This window comes from Aspergillus ibericus (genome assembly GCF_003184845.1).
Source record: "Aspergillus ibericus CBS 121593 unplaced genomic scaffold BO80scaffold_16, whole genome shotgun sequence".
NCBI classification, from domain to species: Eukaryota; Fungi; Ascomycota; class Eurotiomycetes; order Eurotiales; family Aspergillaceae; genus Aspergillus; species Aspergillus ibericus.
The window spans coordinates 1-15982 of record NW_020292114.1 but is presented as its reverse complement, the minus strand read 5'-3'; the positions used below and the strand labels follow the sequence as shown (position 1 = coordinate 15982).

The 15982-nt window shown below is 54.2% G+C and overlaps 9 protein-coding genes across 9 annotated transcripts; 5 read left to right on the top strand and 4 right to left on the bottom strand.

Moving 5' to 3' along the window:
* Nucleotides 1-63: 63 nt before the first annotated feature.
* BO80DRAFT_335177 (putative ATP-dependent protease (CrgA)) lies at nt 64-2055 on the top strand (the record flags this gene model as incomplete). Its single annotated transcript, XM_025715190.1, has 2 exons — nt 64-1646; nt 1821-2055. Coding segments are annotated over 2 exons (1818 nt in total), but the record flags the coding sequence as incomplete, so codon positions are not given.
* Nucleotides 2056-2221: 166 nt separating this feature from the next.
* On the top strand, nt 2222-3405 carry BO80DRAFT_51100 (uncharacterized protein). The gene is made up of 2 exons (XM_025724556.1): nt 2222-3136; nt 3196-3405. Exons 1-2 carry the CDS (start codon nt 2681-2683, stop codon nt 3313-3315), a joined length of 576 nt encoding a protein of 191 aa, XP_025575914.1. The 5' UTR covers nt 2222-2680; the 3' UTR covers nt 3316-3405.
* Nucleotides 3406-3457: 52 nt separating this feature from the next.
* BO80DRAFT_473321 (RNA-binding protein) lies at nt 3458-5449 on the top strand (the record flags this gene model as incomplete). The annotated part of the gene is made up of 6 exons (XM_025723163.1): nt 3458-3473; nt 3557-3620; nt 3723-3732; nt 3804-3878; nt 4105-4575; nt 4628-5449. 6 exons carry the CDS (start codon nt 3458-3460, stop codon nt 5105-5107), a joined length of 1116 nt encoding a protein of 371 aa, XP_025575913.1. The 3' UTR covers nt 5108-5449.
* Nucleotides 5450-5711: 262 nt separating this feature from the next.
* Nucleotides 5712-6629, bottom strand: BO80DRAFT_354158 (40S ribosomal protein uS9; the record flags this gene model as incomplete). Its single annotated transcript, XM_025715687.1, has 4 exons — nt 5712-6002; nt 6067-6138; nt 6427-6449; nt 6584-6629. 4 exons carry the CDS (start codon nt 6627-6629, stop codon nt 5712-5714), a joined length of 432 nt encoding a protein of 143 aa, XP_025575912.1.
* A 332-nt stretch (nt 6630-6961) lies between these two features.
* Nucleotides 6962-7982, top strand: BO80DRAFT_424415 (mitochondrial 54S ribosomal protein uL13m). The gene is made up of 3 exons (XM_025719286.1): nt 6962-7006; nt 7136-7496; nt 7601-7982. Exons 1-3 carry the CDS (start codon nt 6986-6988, stop codon nt 7729-7731), a joined length of 513 nt encoding a protein of 170 aa, XP_025575911.1. The 5' UTR covers nt 6962-6985; the 3' UTR covers nt 7732-7982.
* On the bottom strand, nt 7913-9506 carry BO80DRAFT_405232 (urate oxidase). Its single transcript, XM_025717708.1, has 3 exons — nt 8890-9506; nt 8188-8834; nt 7913-8131 (listed from the first exon to the last, which is right to left on the bottom strand). Exons 1-3 carry the CDS (start codon nt 9027-9029, stop codon nt 8010-8012), a joined length of 909 nt encoding a protein of 302 aa, XP_025575910.1. The 5' UTR covers nt 9030-9506; the 3' UTR covers nt 7913-8009.
* A 614-nt stretch (nt 9507-10120) lies between these two features.
* BO80DRAFT_424413 (uncharacterized protein) lies at nt 10121-11490 on the bottom strand. The gene has a single exon (XM_025719285.1). The coding sequence runs from the start codon at nt 11115-11117 to the stop codon at nt 10524-10526; it is 594 nt and encodes a 197-aa protein (XP_025575909.1). The 5' UTR covers nt 11118-11490; the 3' UTR covers nt 10121-10523.
* A 447-nt stretch (nt 11491-11937) lies between these two features.
* BO80DRAFT_51417 (uncharacterized protein) lies at nt 11938-13098 on the top strand. Its single transcript, XM_025724557.1, has one exon. It carries the CDS (start codon nt 12181-12183, stop codon nt 12802-12804), a length of 624 nt encoding a protein of 207 aa, XP_025575908.1. The 5' UTR covers nt 11938-12180; the 3' UTR covers nt 12805-13098.
* Nucleotides 13099-13392: 294 nt separating this feature from the next.
* BO80DRAFT_454606 (C2H2 transcription factor) lies at nt 13393-15107 on the bottom strand (the record flags this gene model as incomplete). The annotated part of the gene is made up of 3 exons (XM_025722075.1): nt 13393-13418; nt 13476-14243; nt 14327-15107. The coding sequence occupies 3 exons, from the start codon at nt 15105-15107 to the stop codon at nt 13393-13395; spliced, it is 1575 nt and encodes a 524-aa protein (XP_025575907.1).
* Nucleotides 15108-15982: the final 875 nt, after the last annotated feature.

The window sequence follows — 15982 nt, the reverse complement described above, 5'->3', positions numbered from 1 at the left end:
TCCTCTGCTTATCATTCTTTCAACGATTCGGACTGGATATTTCCCTCCATGGAAGATGCTAGCACAGCCAGTTCTCCGCCTCCTCCGCAGGCCCGGGAGATTCTCTCCGCGGCCGCGACCGCGCTGAACTCAGACGAGACCGATGACAACCAGCTTCCTTTGCCCGCACATTCCGTCATCCGACTTATCCAGTGTCCGCGCTGCTCCCTACCGCTACGAACGCCGCTGCGACTCCCATGTGGAAACACAGTCTGCAAGTCGTGTCTCCCGCCGATCCGTCAACGGACGGGAATTACGTACCCGGCGAACGATGAACGGAAGGAGGGATTTACATGCTACTGGGGAGGAAAGGACACATGCTCTGGTGAGCATTGCCTCGGGGACTGTGGGACAGACGTCTTGTTGAGCAAACTGGTGGATGTGTTCGAGGAGGTGTTGGCGAACCGCGGGGCCACCCCGGACACTGTCGATCCAGACGCGGGGTTCTCGTTGACATGGAGAAGCTCACTGGAATCGACCCCTATGAATGCTAGAATTGGCTGTGATTTGTTGGGTGGTGTCTACGACTTGGTTAAGCAGGGTCGGTTTGACTACAATGCGTCGGACGTGGGATATGCGCCCGAGGACTCTGTACAGCAGGGGGTTGGACAATCTTTTGGAAGGCTGAGAGAGGCTGTGCGGAATGAGTTGGACTGTCAGGTCTGCTACTCACTTATATTGGACCCATTGACGACCTGCTGTGGCCATACGTTCTGTCGCGGGTGTGTTGCAATGGTCCTGGATCATAGCGATTTGTGTCCTCTTTGCCGACGCAAGTTGAATATGTCTTCCACTGTGCGGTCTGAACCGATCAACAACAGGGTTTCGGAACTTGTGGAGGCTTTGTTCCCTGCACAGATTGGGACGCGTCGGGAGGGATATACTGAGGATGCGACTCGAGAGGATAAGGAGCGGACAATTCCTCTATTCGTGAGCTCGCTTTCGTTCCCGACCATGCCGACTTTCTTGCATATCTTTGAGCCGCGGTACCGAACGATGATCCAACGAGTGATGCGAAGCAGGGACAAGAAGTTTGGTATGGTCATGTATAATCGCTCTGGTCGGCTGCAGCAAGGTCTGGGAAGGGCTCAGTTTATGCAGTATGGTACGGTGCTGCTGGTGGAACGCTTCGAGCTGCTGCCCGACGGAAGGAGTCTGGTGATCGCTTCTGGGGTCTCGCGCTTCAAGGTCATCAGTTTCGAGATGTTGGACGGCTATCATGTTGGCAGGATACAACGAGTGGACGATATCCCGATATCTGAGGAGGAGAGGCAAGAATCCTTGGAGACGTCTACAACTAGCGAATTGCCATCTCCAAGTGTTGATGCTGCCAGTACAGCCCCGGAGCGTCTGCCAACGCAGCAGCTGTTCCAGATAGCGTTGGATTTTGTCGAAAAAAATCGCCGCGAGGGAGCAACATGGCTCCATCAACGTGTTCTGCTAGCGTACGGCGAAGCTCCTACGGATCCCGCTCTATTTCCCTGGTGGTTCGCCAGCGTTCTGCCTCTCTGGGAAGACGAAAAGTATCATCTCTTATCTACAACCAGTGTCCGGGAAAGGCTAAAGATGGTTGTGCGGTGGGTGAGGAAGTCGGAGTCTCGCGAGTGGTAGGTAGAGGTCTGCTCACTTTCGCTGTGATTATCTTCTATATCCTTTCCGGCGCTCACCGTTTTCTTGACAAGGTTGGCTCGCCCCCGGCCATCATTCGCCTCGGTCTTATGACTAGCCGTCCCTCTCCTCATCTTTTCCCTTGTGCCGGTGCTCCTGGGCCCCGGCCTAAGGTACCTGTCACCGTCTACGGGGGTCTTCACGTCTTTCACGCCGTTCTCCATGTCTGTCTCCATTTCTTTTGGGTCTGCTCCTTCCCCAGCATCTGACGGCCGGCACCGGGCGCAGAATGAGGAGTCGGAAGCGTATATACCACAGACACTTGTTTTGGGAATCTTTTTGGCCCTTTTCGCGACGCAAATGGCCATCAATGTTGTCCAAATTCGGCGAGCCAGGCGGCGTGAACCAGTAGCAGCTCGACAGGAGACGCCGAGGGAGCTACAAGATGAGGTAGAGGGACGAAATGCGGCACGTGTTGAAGATACGGGGTGACTTTGAAGCTATCTAGGACGCTGATGATGTACAGGCAGTTGGTTTATTTACTAGGGCTGCGCCGGTTTACAACTAGCTCTACACGGCCGTCTGTTAGCCACTGATCTATCAGCCATCGAGCTTAGACCACTGGCGGGCAATTTCCCCTCCACCTATCACCCTCAGGAAAGGGATGAAGAGGCGTCGACCTGTCCCGGCTAGGGATTGTCGTTGCTAGAGCCATAGACCTTGAAGCCAATCTTCCCATTGTGCAGGGTGAGCCGGATACCCCTATCTCGTAGAGGTCGGTGCGACTCCATATCAACCCGCGATCGGCCGATGTTAGGGTCGCGGGAACTTACAGCTCACTGCAGATAGAGGGCCAGCAGGAGGGGAAGGTTCAGGCAGCGGCTTGGGATTCCATGCATGTACTTGGGATAGCATCTTGATGGGTATCCATGTGGGAGAGAGAGCACGTAGCGATGTATATGTAGGATGAACTGCGCCTTGGGAGCGCACCGCAGCGGCATGACGCCGCTAATGGAAACCTGATAAGAGAGCAATGTTGCCTAACTGGCAGGGATTGAGCCCCCGGGTTGCAGTGGTAGGAGCAACGCTGCAGGGATGTTGGCGTCCAAGCTCTGACTTGTCCAACGCCATGCAGCCATGGTGCGGTCGTTTGCCGCAGGGAGCTCTGGTTGGTGGCCGTTGGGTCGCACAAGCGCTGCGGTTGGGAGCTCCGACGCCAGAAATCCCAGCGCGAACCTTCGTAGGTGCCAGGAGGTGCCAGGAGGTGCCAGGAGGTGCCAGTGGCTTCTCCCACTGCTTGCCTCGTCGCTTGCCTGTTCGGGTGCCATTGGATGCTGCTCCCCGTGCGTTGGCCCATCATGCCCCCCGGCGCCTTACCTTCTTCTCCCGTCGCTCTTCATCTGCAATCTATCCGTCGTTGCGTCGGGTCTGCAGTTTTCTTCTCTTCTGCAAACCTTACCGGTCCTGCTCAGACCCATCAAGCTTCACGGTGAGTGCGATACTCCGAGTGCGGGCTGCTTCGGGGGATTGAGAGTTGAGACCGTCCAGCAGGAGAGGACGGGCGATGAAAAAAGAATTCAGAAGCATGCAGAGAGCCATGAGAAAGAGGAAAAGCAGAAGAATTACTGGGGTCCATCGCGCCTGCACCATGGATCCAGAGTGACCTGAAATTGGAGATATCACCTTCCTCCCCTCGGCCTCTCCTCGTTTCTCTCGTCTCCTCTTCTTCATCCTCTGCCATCCTCCAGCTGTCGCTGGCCTGCCGCAGTGAAGGCCTCCTAGGCTAATTAGCTTCTCACAGAGTATTCACATGTCTTTCACATCAGGTAAGTCCAGCTTCACCATCAGTTGTGGTTTTCAACTGCGGCACAGGTGATCGTCGGACCTCTACTAAACAACCCCACACCAGGTTCACAAACTATGTCGTCGTATGCTCCATATGGAGGCCAATCCAATCGGTACACGCCGAGAAGGTGAGTCTGGTGATCTCAGTGCTTTCATTCTGTTGGCGACATATCATGCCACTTTTTGGCGTTGGTGATCTATGAACATCTGACTGACTGGCGTCTACACAGGCCGTACGCGGTGAGTGACCTCATCTACGGAATAATGTCGACTCATCCACGGGCTGATATCATGAGCACATTAAAATCCAGAAACCCCTGGGCCGTCAAGATTTCCGGTCAAGTACAGAGACTGTCACAATCCCCCGCTCAGAGTACACCCGTCTAGTGAGTGCAATGTGACAGGTCCAAAATGGCCCCTCACTAACGAGTACAACTCAGCTCCAAGACGCACAACATTTCTGTACGCTACCATCGCTGATACTCAAATCCTTGACTGCTGACACATCTACCAGTGAAGTTAAGGGATTCGCTTCTGACTGGAGGACTGTCGCAGGAGACTCTTGATGTCAGAACACTCCACCAATTGGCATGCACTTACTGACCTTTCCAGATATTAATCTACGGGACTGCTCACTTGAAATCACAGCGGCAAAATGATGAGAACCTTCCTGTATCCCCTCCTAAGTCCGACGAGACCCTCGAGGGGGGTACTACGGGCTGTCAGGAACATACAGAGGCGGCGTACCGGAACGCCGATTTCGACGACAATGAAGATGGGCATGAGGATGAAGAGGCTCTGCTGGATCCTCAGGGCAGCGAAGGAAAGGACGATTATGATGAGTCTTCTAGAAGCGCAGGATCCTCTCCTACTCCAGGCGCTCAACGCACCGTGATGATTCGGAATCTCCCAGACCGCGTCACACACAGAGACATCGTCGAAGCTGTAAGGGGCGGAGCCCTACTTCACATCTACCTACGAGCGCGAGAGCGCATTGCGAGTGTGTCATTCGTTGAAGAAGTCGCTGCCCGCGATTTTCTGCTGCATACCAAGACCTACGGTCTCTACATGGCTGGAAAGCGCGTAAGTACCCACTCAGGATTGGCCAGCGCCGCTAATTAGGCAATCACCACAGGTGGAAGTGGGGTGGAATGACCGACAGTTCTATCTTCCTCCATATGTTAGGGTCAAAATCAACAATGGCGCGTCGCGGAATCTAGTCATCTACAACGTACAGCCCAACGTCACCGAGTGGGTCATCCGGAAAGATCTGGATCATATCCACAATCTAATTGTAATCTCGGTGAAATTTAAGAACGGCAATGCCTACATCTCCACCAATTCAGTACATAATGCGCTTTTTGCACGTTCCTGCATGATGTCTCGGTTCATGTACAAGGGGATGAAGATTGGATTCTATGCCGATGAGTGTATGGAATCTCCGGCCAAAAGTGCCAAGAAAGAGCCACAGGCACCGCCCAAGAAAGCGGCTCCGGTGAATCGCTTTCAATTGCTGTCTCTCGACGGGGGTGAGGATGATGATGATCATGCCAACCATAATGGGTTGGGGATGAACAATGGCATGCGATGGGCCGACAATAGCGTTTCGGCTTAACCTCTCTTTGTACTATCGTTGCACCGTTCTGCGTTCATTATCAGTTGGACTGCGGGTTTATCGGACTAGGCCTGGGAAATTGCTACAATGGGATGCGCCGGATTAAATCGGCAAATCTGAGATATGACCGCTGAGGATAGGGTGGGGCTTGATGGCCATGGAACGGCAGGGTCTACAGAGAACGACTAGATGCTCGCTAAATGCTACCGGCATCCCGTATCTCCGATACATCAATCATAGATAGACGTCATGACAAAAAAAGAAATTGGGTGATTGAGATAGTCCAGGCCTATACTAATTCCAGCCTAAGACCGAGCCAGCATTGCACCATCATTTCCATACAACCACTGTAACAACCCAAACCTTCCTCTATGAATGAATTGCCAGTGGCGGGATGGGACCACCACACCAGATCTCTCTCCACCCCAGTAGTACACCGTTAAGACGACACCATCCTGCGAAAGAATCCACGCGCCACGGCCCTCGTATGCGGGAGAATAAGGAAAAAGAATAAACTTTTTGAACGACTCGAGCAGCGACCCGAACCGGAGAGCATAGCCAGGAGGGCCGCGAAGCGACGACGGATAAATCGACGGCAAGCCGTTTAACGGTAGGACTTCTGGTAGCGGGCACGGGCACCACGACCACCGAACTTCTTGGGCTCCGTACGACGGTTGTCGGCAACGAGGAGTGTGCGGTCGTACTGGACAAGAGCCTGCTTGAGCTGGTTCTTGGAGTGCTCATCGACGTACTTCTGGTAGTAGGCGACGATGGACTTGGCGATGGCCTGACGGATGGCGTAGACCTGGGAGGTGTGACCACCACCGGTGACGCGGACACGGATATCGACACCGGAGAACTTGTCGGCTCCGACGATCAGAAGGGGCTCGTAGACCTATGACAGTCAATCCTGTTCCTGTTGCCTTGCTTTGCATCGGTTGGTGGTGGTGTGTGTGTACCTTGAAGCGGAGGATCTCAGGCTGGACCAGAGAGAGGGGCTGGCCGTTGACCTTGATGAGACCCTTGCCTTGCTGTTTGGATATTAGTGTTGTTCTTGGTGATGTAATTTGCGATGAGTGGATGCGGTGTCGTTCGGTATCCTCCTCCTTCTTCCACCTTGCCAGTGTTTCCTTCTCGATGTGTTGATCGCGATTCGATTTGTCGTCCATTTCCATCTTCCTTCAATCCATATCCCTTCCGTAGTATTCCATGTCGAATCCCCATCCCAAACTCACTCACAACGCATAAACCCGCCCAACCCGAACGACACTCGCATCCGCAACATCAAAATATCACTCGGAGATATCAAAATCTCATACCTTGCAGTGGGCGACAGCAGTAGCTATACAACCATTAGCATTGATTCAGTCATCCATCCCATTCCCCGTATCCGCATATCCGCATATCCCCATATCCCAATCCACCCATCCAAACATATCAAAAACCCCCAAGGGAGGGAAAAAAAAAAAAACTAACCCGTCTTCTTCTTGCCGAAGCATTGCACACTCGGAACGGAAGCCATAATGACAAGTGTGTGCCGTGGGTGGTGGGAAGTAACGGTGGTGTGTAGTGTCGGATGTCGTTGAATTTGCTTGCTGGTCGTCAAATCGATTAATTTTCGCTTCCGGGGCGGGCAAACTCGCGGGCGGTGGTGGTGGGTGGTGGCCTCGCTATCACCGTGCGGACTGGCCTTCGCTTAGTCTCTCGCGCTAGGCGGTTTTCGGCGGGCGGTTGGGTAGGGCTTGCGGGCTGGGATGGGAGGGTCACGTGAGGAAGTTCCTGCTCCGAAGCTTTGAGATTCGGGGTGCTGGGATGTATGGAGTAGGTGGTTGATATCATACTTCCTTTAGTCTAGTTAAGGTTGGTTGTTGGTTCAAGATGTCGTCAACGGTTGGAAAGGTATGTCATCTTTCTCTTTTCTTCTTATTACTTCATCTCCCTTCTTCCCATCTACCTCGTTTCACCTCTCAATCCAATATCAAAGCCAAAGCTCATGCTCATGCTAATGCTCACTTGAATCTATGATAGTCTCGTCTCGCCTTCTCCCGAACATGGCACTACGTCGACGTCGGCAGTGACCCTCGCAGTCTAGGTCGGGTGGCCTCCTCCATCGCCCTGACCCTCATGGGCAAGAACAAGCCCATCTATGACCCTTCCACGGACTGCGGCGACTACGTCGTCGCCGTCGGCTGTCACGATCTCCGCGTCACCGGCAAGAAACGGTTCCAGAAGAAGTACTACACCCATAACACTCGGCCCGGTAGTCTGCGCAGCATGACCATGGACAAGATGTTTGAGAAATGGGGTGGCGGGGAGGTGCTTCGTCGGGCTGTTCGGGGGATGTTGCCGAAGAACCGGTTGAGGGATAAGAGGTTGGCGAGGTTGAAGAGTATGTTCTTTTTTTTTTTCCTATCTTTTCTTTTTATTATATGTGTTTTGGCTTTGGGGGTTGGGTTCTGTTTGAGGGATGAAGGGAGATGCTAACGGTAGTAGCTTTCGAAGGTCACGCGCACCCCTACAAGGAGAATATCGTCAAGATCAACGGACAGTCGGTCATTGGAAACCTTCCTGAGGTGAAGGAGGCGTTCAAGGCGGCTAAGTCGGAGGCGGAGACTTCGGCTTAGGTGTCTTGTTGTCGTCGCTTGCTATTGCGGTATCCTGTACTTTTACCTATCATTGATATTTGTTCTCTGTCTGTATGACTTGCTAGCGCATGGGTGGGAGTTTTGTTCTCTTTTTTGTGTGATATATTACCAGCTACAACATTGTCTTTTTACTTAGGGATGTATGATGTGTCTACTTGATCTGCGCTGATGCAATTGTATCATAAAGTGATATGCTATACCCTAACTAAGACCTATATACATGTGCCAGAACTCCATTTCGATGCAGAATCAATACCCTACAGCTTGGCTTTGGTGTTGCGGCCAACGGTGCACTTGATCAGCCCGTTCGGGTTGGTCTGTGGCGCATACACCTCAGCGTCCTTGCCGGTGTTCTTGAGACCCTTGTGCCAGCTCAGGTCTGTCGCAGTGTTAGCAGGATCCGGACTGGATTGCAGAACAAAGGTAGCAACGTACCAACTTCAAAGTAATGCTTGTTAGGCAAAGAGTACCCGACCGTCTCCAGCAGAGGCTGACGGTCCAGGATCTGCTCCGCCATCTTATACATCGTGTTCTGCACACTAGCCGAGTTGTCCTCGGCGAAAGTCTTGAGGGTGATATCCCTCGCAGCAGTCCAGGTAGCATCGAACTGGGGCACGGTAGCGCGCACCTCATCCAGGCCGCTGAACCGACGCCACTGCCAGCTCGCATCCACGTCGGTGCTGAGAATACGATCCCACGTCTCCGGGAGGGTGGTGTACTCGTCACGCACGAAGCCCCAGAACTGCGAGTTGGTGCTCTTCAGCACGGTCAGCTTGGCCAGGGACGAGGTGATGTCGATGCCCTTGCCCTCGACGGCATCAACCTGGACGTTGCGGGTCTCCTCGCCATCGCGGAGGAAGGAGTGCGGGTGCGGCTTGCCGTCGATGGTCAAGCGGGTCCAGCGGTGGGTGATGATGTGGACGTGGGCAGCGTGGATGTGATTGTATTTTGTGATGAAGTGGTTGCCGAGGATGGAGCCGAAGAGCTCCGGGGGAGTAACGGGGTTTTGCTTGGCGGTGATGTAGATGGTGTTTTTGATGGAGTCGGTTGCGACGACCACGCTGTTGTCGGCCTTGGTGTAGCTGCGAGATGGTTAGCTCTGGGGATGGGAGAAATGGTTGAGGAGGGGAATCATACGAGGTATCAATGTCACCCTCCAGCAGAACGCAGACGGTCATCTCAACAACCGTCTGGACGCCGATCTTCTCATCGCGGTGGACCTTGTATACCCGGACATTGTCCTTGCCGTAGCGGGCCGCAGTGACTGGGGACGACATGGTGAGGATGGAGAAGGATGAGCGAAAATGTTAGATAGACAGTACTCTGCACAGACAGAAAGGATATGCGCAGGCAGTCGAGCAGGGATGAAACTTTTTAAAGCCACCCCCGAGCCAAAAAGCAGTCCCGGATGGGGAGAGGCAGGCTGTCGGCCACCTCCGAAGCCCGCGGGTCTGGACGGCCGCAGCCTTCCTCGCTTTATCTTATCGCCCCGGGATTCGTAACCTGGAGTATGCAACCATCAGGCAATCCCGTGGCTTATAGCTCTGCTCGGAACGCGGAGGTCCCCAGTCGTGGAATGATGGGAGGGAGGAGATTCTGTGTCAGATGTGAGGTACGAAGCGAGATGAGGTTAAAGTGAAGACTCTCGCAGCATCCAGACCATGTGACTGTGACTGTGCAGACGTCACCACTCCGCACAGCTCAATCCACAGAGCCATCCTCCGTAATGTCACCTTGCAATACAGAGGCCGGGGTTTGCTGTTAGGGAAAGGAGCATACCCCGGTGAGCTCATTGAAGATCTATTCTCTGGCACGATCGTGTCCCACGGTGCAGGAACCAGCCAGTCAGGGGGCAACGATGTACATGCTGAATCTCTCAGCCTACATTCTTTAGCATACCACGTGGTGGTCCATTCTTTCTCTGCGCAGTTAACTAGTAAGCAACCATGCAATTCCCCATTCAAGCCACCGTCTAACTCAGATTGTCCAGTCAAGCCTACTGCCTTGTCGACTACGCCAGTACCTCCCCTCCACAATCACCATGACCTACCTCCTTAGTCGAAATCCTCATCTGTGAATCCGCTGTCGCATTCATCTGCTTGGGATGTGATCGACAACGCCCCCACGCGCCGACTCCCAGGCCTCCTCGTCTGAATCCTACTCGGCGCACCCACGCCCATACCTCTCGCGCACACTGCTTTCCTCTTGGTATATGGTTGCCTCCTAGCAGGTGGCCTAAGTGTCATGGTTTTGTGGGTGGGCTGGGATGGGGGCACAGGGGAAGAGGCTACTTGGTGGTGGTAGAAGGAGGTAAGGGGGTGGGTATGTAGGAAGGTAGATAGCATGAGCAGTAAAGAGGTAAGTGAATTATAACTACTAATCCTCTAGGTCCATATCGGTCCATTGCATGTCATGAAGATTTTGTATCATATCATAATACAGCACTCGAATCTAACTCCCCATTCATCAACACTCAATCAACCACCTTTTATCGACAAGAAAAACGCACCACACAAGAGGATTGTCTTCATATACAATTCCATCAATCCAACACAATATGTGAGCGGAGCGGAGCGAAGATTCATCAAATGAGCAATCGTAGTAAAAGCAAACGTTTTCTGTTCCATCCAGCCATCCCAATCATTCCAAGAGAAACGCCATCAAATGCCCTAATCGGACGCCAGTAACCCCACTTACAGGGGAAGGAAAGAATACCACCCGAACACCATAATCCCGGATATAAGAACTTGCACACGCAGACAGACAGAGAATCACAGACTCAGCTGATCAATACTGCCCACTCTACCACTTCCACCTAGCCGACCACCACCCTTCGTCACCATCCCTAAACGGTAGAACCGCTCCTCGCCGCCCGGCGTTCGCCCCCCAATATACCACTTCTCCGGACCCAGCGCATCGCGGAACCCTCCCGAGCCGCTGGAGCTGTCGCTGCCGCGCCGTTGGCGCCCGTGGCTGTTTGTGATGGGGATAGGGTTCGATGCGGCCGGGGTGGGCGGGGAAGAGGCCGCCTGCTGGGTTGGCCCCGCTGGTGGCGGGGACCCGGGGGTCGACTCGGGCTGGTTGAAGGAGGGCCGGTGGTGAGAGTGTGGTCGAGAATGCGAGGAGGGGGTGCTGGTGGTGGAATGGTGGTAGTGATGAGTTGTGGTGGAGGGAGAGGCGTCCGAAGAGGAAGTATTGCCGCTGGCCTTGGTGGCTATGGCTCGCGCGCCTTGGGAGATCTGGGTCGAGGATAGCGAGGAAGAGGGACCGGCGGTGGATTGTGAGCCTGCTGTTGAGGCTTTGTAGGTGGACTGGGCTCGAAAAGCCGCCAGGAAGTTGGCCAGAAATGGCCGGTTGCTGGACATGGTGACGAGGGGGCACACTAAGATGGAGACTGACAGGGGTACGCTAGTCGGGAAGGACTAGGGCCTGTAGTCGGTCAAAAGGCGCCTTCCGACGTGAACGTATAAGTTACGGGTTGCTTTTGTTGAGAGGGGTTGAGTGAGGGGATCCAAGTGCGGTATATAGAGTGATGTCGGTCGTCGGTCGTCGGTCGAGGCCGGAGCGACGGTAGCCGCGGAGTCGCGGAGACGAGATCTAGACGGGGTCTGAGAGGAGAAGGCAGATGGAGGAGGAGAAGGCGAGCACAGACAGTACCATAGATGACTGCAGGAGGGGACGGACGATCGGAGGCAGAAGGAGGGAGGCGTAGTGGGAAACGATGACGAGGGAGCGAAGATGCGAGGCCAACCTTGGAGTGACCCTAGAGGCCCTCCGGGGCGTCCCGTGGGCGGCGGCCAATCAGCGGGGGTGGATATCAATCCGGGGCAGCCCCTCGGCGGCCGGCGGTGACGTTATAGTACGGTTCGAGGGATCATATACGGAGTACTCCGCATAGTTGATCGATATGATCTATCCTGATGGACTTCATAGTATCCCTAGAATCCTCCAGGCAAGCCATGGAGTTGACTTGAACCCCAGGGATCTCATCAGAGTGGACCAAGAGATCTCCCATTCTGCCAGGAATCTCTCTACACGAAGCACATGCAAACTCCTACTACCATCACCTGAAACGGGGTGCCGGTCGGGCTAACCAGCCAGCGTTCACCGTAGGGAAATCCCGGGTTCCCCAGCCCTCCCCGCCCCGGACCAAAGGCTGGCTCGGTCGGGGAGGCCGGTTCACTGTTCACATGGCCTGCCTGCATCCTTTGTCGTCGACATCTACAACTACCCTGGTCGCCCCCAACACCAGCTGGAACATCGGATAATGGCCCTTATTATTTCTCGTTCAACTCCGAATCACGGACTGTCTATATTCTAGCTTTTGATCCCCCATGGCTTCCCATAAGTGACGTTTCCACCAGCCCGGCGCGGGGGCTCGACGGCCTCCTCGCCTCCAGACTCCGGGACCAGATACAAGAGAAACGCATGCAGCATAGACAGAACAAGCAAATAAGCGACGTATGGAACATCTGGGCTGACCAGGGGCGTGCATCCAGGCCGATCAACCAGCCGCCGTCCAGAGCTCCAACACAGCAGGAGTGTTCGAGACTGCGGCCAGGATCCGCAGGCAACCCAGCCGCGAATGTAGGAAATCGGGCAGTTGAAAAGCACCGTGCTACCTTTTTCACAGGCAAAAAGAAATTGATAGACATGAGACACGAAAGAAACCGAAGCACACTGACACAGAACAGAGGAACAGGTAACGCAGGAGACAACGACGAGATAGAACACACAACACCTCTCATCCCAGACCGACCGCGTATGCCCGGCCGGACACACAACAGCTACTTACAGGATCGACTGGGAGACAACATGCGGATAGGAAACGGCCGTGACGGTTATGCAAACAGATCCTCCGTGCAGCTCGGATTGTCAGAAAAAGAGAACATGCAAATCGGAACGAAGAGTCAACGGATACCTTCCCCGCAAAATCTTTTAGAGACTCATGAAAATAAGAGCCCAGGGACAACAAAAACAAAGCACATGCCCAAGTCTATGATTGGACGCCGGATAAAAACCACACACACCATCCCGTCGGCCCACTCATAATGGATGGAGAGAAAACAAAACAGATCCAGAACCACCGCAAATCTGCACTCGCCGTAGAAAATGCTGACAAGAGTTTTTCAAATAAAGCATGGATGACCAGATACCCCAGTAGGAGAGAATAAAACGTTTTCATAAACAATGAGAAATCCGGATGCTGTGATCTAGACCAACGCTGGAGGCGCGCTGCGCGGAGTCGGTGGCCGTAACGAGCTTTTTTCTATAAAATTCCTTTTTTTTTTGAGTTCCTTTCTTTTAGGGAACATCTCCTCGAAAATCCCAGTGGCTTGCCAGACTGGATTCATGCGCATAAGCTGCGAGACTGATAAGGCGCAAAACCGCACGACATGCAAATCCTTGTAATCGAGCATCAACAAGCATAATCGGAGTAGCGTCTCCACAAATCCTCCCAGTCGATTGCCCAGCACCGCGAGACATCGCTAGACTTATGCATAACATCGTTTGACAACGTAACCCAGTTAGTAGGACAAATTTGTATTCGTTCGCTAAGGCCGCAACGCTCCGTTTCACTCGATGTGCGTAACACCAAGATTAACGTGGTCAGCTCAAGACATCCACTCCATGTCACCACTATTGCCTAGCGGGCTGAACGGTACCTAGGGCTAGAGATCAGCAATCGGTCATCCATGCGTAACCATCATTCTGTTACTTACCGTCGCCGCTCAACGTGGTCGAAGCCAGGTAGAGACCGTTCATTCCACCCTCCTGAGGACCAGCGGTGGTGGTGGGGTAAAATTTGCGTTCGGTATCGACGTGAGCGTGGATGGGCTCCTGGCCGGACGCCATGGTCTGGGGGAAGACGGGATTGATGTAACCGTCGGACGCTCCGGGCTGAAACATCGAGGTCCAGTCAATTTCGCCAGCGTGATTGGGAGTGGGTCCCGTCATGACAGGACGTTTAGGGTCTTGAACAACCGGGGGCTTTACCTGCTCAATAGGAGGACGATCAACATTCAGCTGCTGGCCGGATGCATCGGTGCCAGGCTGCACGAGGTACGGGTTCTGCTTGGGAGCCGCAAGCCAGGGTCCTCGCTGATGGGGCTGGCCAGGGGGGAAACCGTCGTCGGGCTGACCACGGTTCATCCCATTGACAGACGACATTGAGAAACCTAGAGGCTGCTGGTCCGCGTATCCTGGCCGGCCGGGGGCCATTCCGTTGCCATTCACGGGCGCCTCGCCATACGCCGCACCTGGAATGCCATTGGGATGCGGGACGGTCGTAGGGACTTCATCCTGAACTGGCTTGACAGGAGCCGCCCCAGCTTGAGACCTCTTCAGATGCGCCTGGGGGTGCGACAAGTGAGTCGCCCCAGTCGGGTTTCCGCGTCGCAATGAGCACTTCTGGAAGTGGCGCTTCAGAATATCACTTCGAGAGAAGGTATCCTTGCAGAGAACACACATGTACGGACGATCACCAGTGTCTAGAGAAGGAAAATATTAGTCAGCGAAACAATTCCATCCCCGCAGTGCGCCCATGTTTATCTGACTTGGAAGGGATACTCACGTCTGAGCAAATGGCGCTTCAGATGCTTCGCATGGAGATAAGTCTTGTTGCAGTGCGGGCAAGGGAACTTTCCATCGGCGTCCTTGGCCGGAATGGTTGTGTTCTTGGCGGTACCATTGACACCGTTGGTGACGGGAGTCGCGCGCCCCGGAACGCTCGGGAGAATTCCGCGACGGCCCTGAGACCCAACAACCTGAGTCCTCGGCGGCTCCTTCGCAGCATACGGCGCAGCACCATTAGCACCCGCAACCGGATCCGGGTTCATCCAAGGCGACCCTTTGCCATCATTGTAGCTGAAAGCACCGGATGGAAGACCGGAGAAATCCGAGCGACGGTCCCGCGGAGGCGCCGGCGCAATCGGCTGCGGGTAGCTCTGGGCGCTGGATGCGGGAGGCAGCACGCTATGAGGGGGAGGATAGGGTTGCGACGGCTGGGGTTGAGCCTGCGGGTTGGGATGGGAGAGGAACGACGACGGAGGCAGGCTTCCCACGGTGGTGTGAGGCATGATAGGCGCGGCGGACGACGCGTAAACATCGTGAGTAGAAGCGGGATACCTCGACAGATCCGGCCGGTACGGCTGGCCCATGTAAGAGTGAGGGGCAGGAGACTGGCTGTGATGAGGCTGTAGCGGGGGAAGGGTATGCGGCTGGGACACAGGGTACTGAGGCTGCATGGTGTACTGAGGCATAGGCATGCTCGAGATGGGCGTCGAGGACAGAGGCGTGGAGCCCTGGGGTAGACTGGTGGATGGGGGCCGTGAAGGATGAGATCTGGGATCCATCGTGACGCGGAGAGGGCTATCAAACACGGGAGGGGGAGGAGAAAAGTGAATGGGGTAGAAACTGGCGAAAGATTTCACGGTATCTCGATCATTGATCGCAGAGCGAAAAAACCTTTCGTGCGTGTATGGTGCTTCGTGGGAGCGAAAAGCTTGCCAATGCCACTTTGTTCAGATCCTGACCGCGTGCCTCGCAAAATTCTCCCGCCTGGAGTTGTGTGTTTGAACCTTTCCGACGACTCTGGCTTCTTGTCCTGGCTTGTTCCGACGAAAGCAATTCTCCCACCTGATGCGGAGAATTGTCGACTGAGATTCTCGGAAAGAGTAGGTTCGATAAGCAAATCGACGCTCAAGGATCCTCAAGGTCGACGATAGACGTGCAGGATCAAGTCCGACTCCACTGCAGAAAAGAGGTCAGGAAGAGGTCGAGATGCTTAATCTGAATTCCCCACGGTCACCCACCAGAAAATCGAGTTGTGTGGGAACTTCTCACTATCCGCACGTTGTCAAAACAGTCAATGGTTCTGATCCACCAGGGAGGCGGCGTGTGAGTGGGTCTAACACAATCAGCAGTGCTAGAGGAAAAATCGCTAGCCAATTTCTGCTTCGCGTCAACAATGCGCGCGAGATTGACCAGGATAATTCGGATGAGGGAGATCACAACTGCCAGGGACAGCGCGTATAGATGCGGAGACCAGGGCAAAGGAAGAGGAAAAGTAAGGGGGAGGAGATTAAGAGGGAAAAAGAAAAGAATGATAAAATAAAATAAAAAAGGTTAGGAAAATTTGTTCCAGAGAGAGCACCCAAGGTAGCCGTCTCTAGGTAGTCACGGGAATGGAGGGACTAGGGAGGGAGGAGGGGGGGGGGACATACCGCTC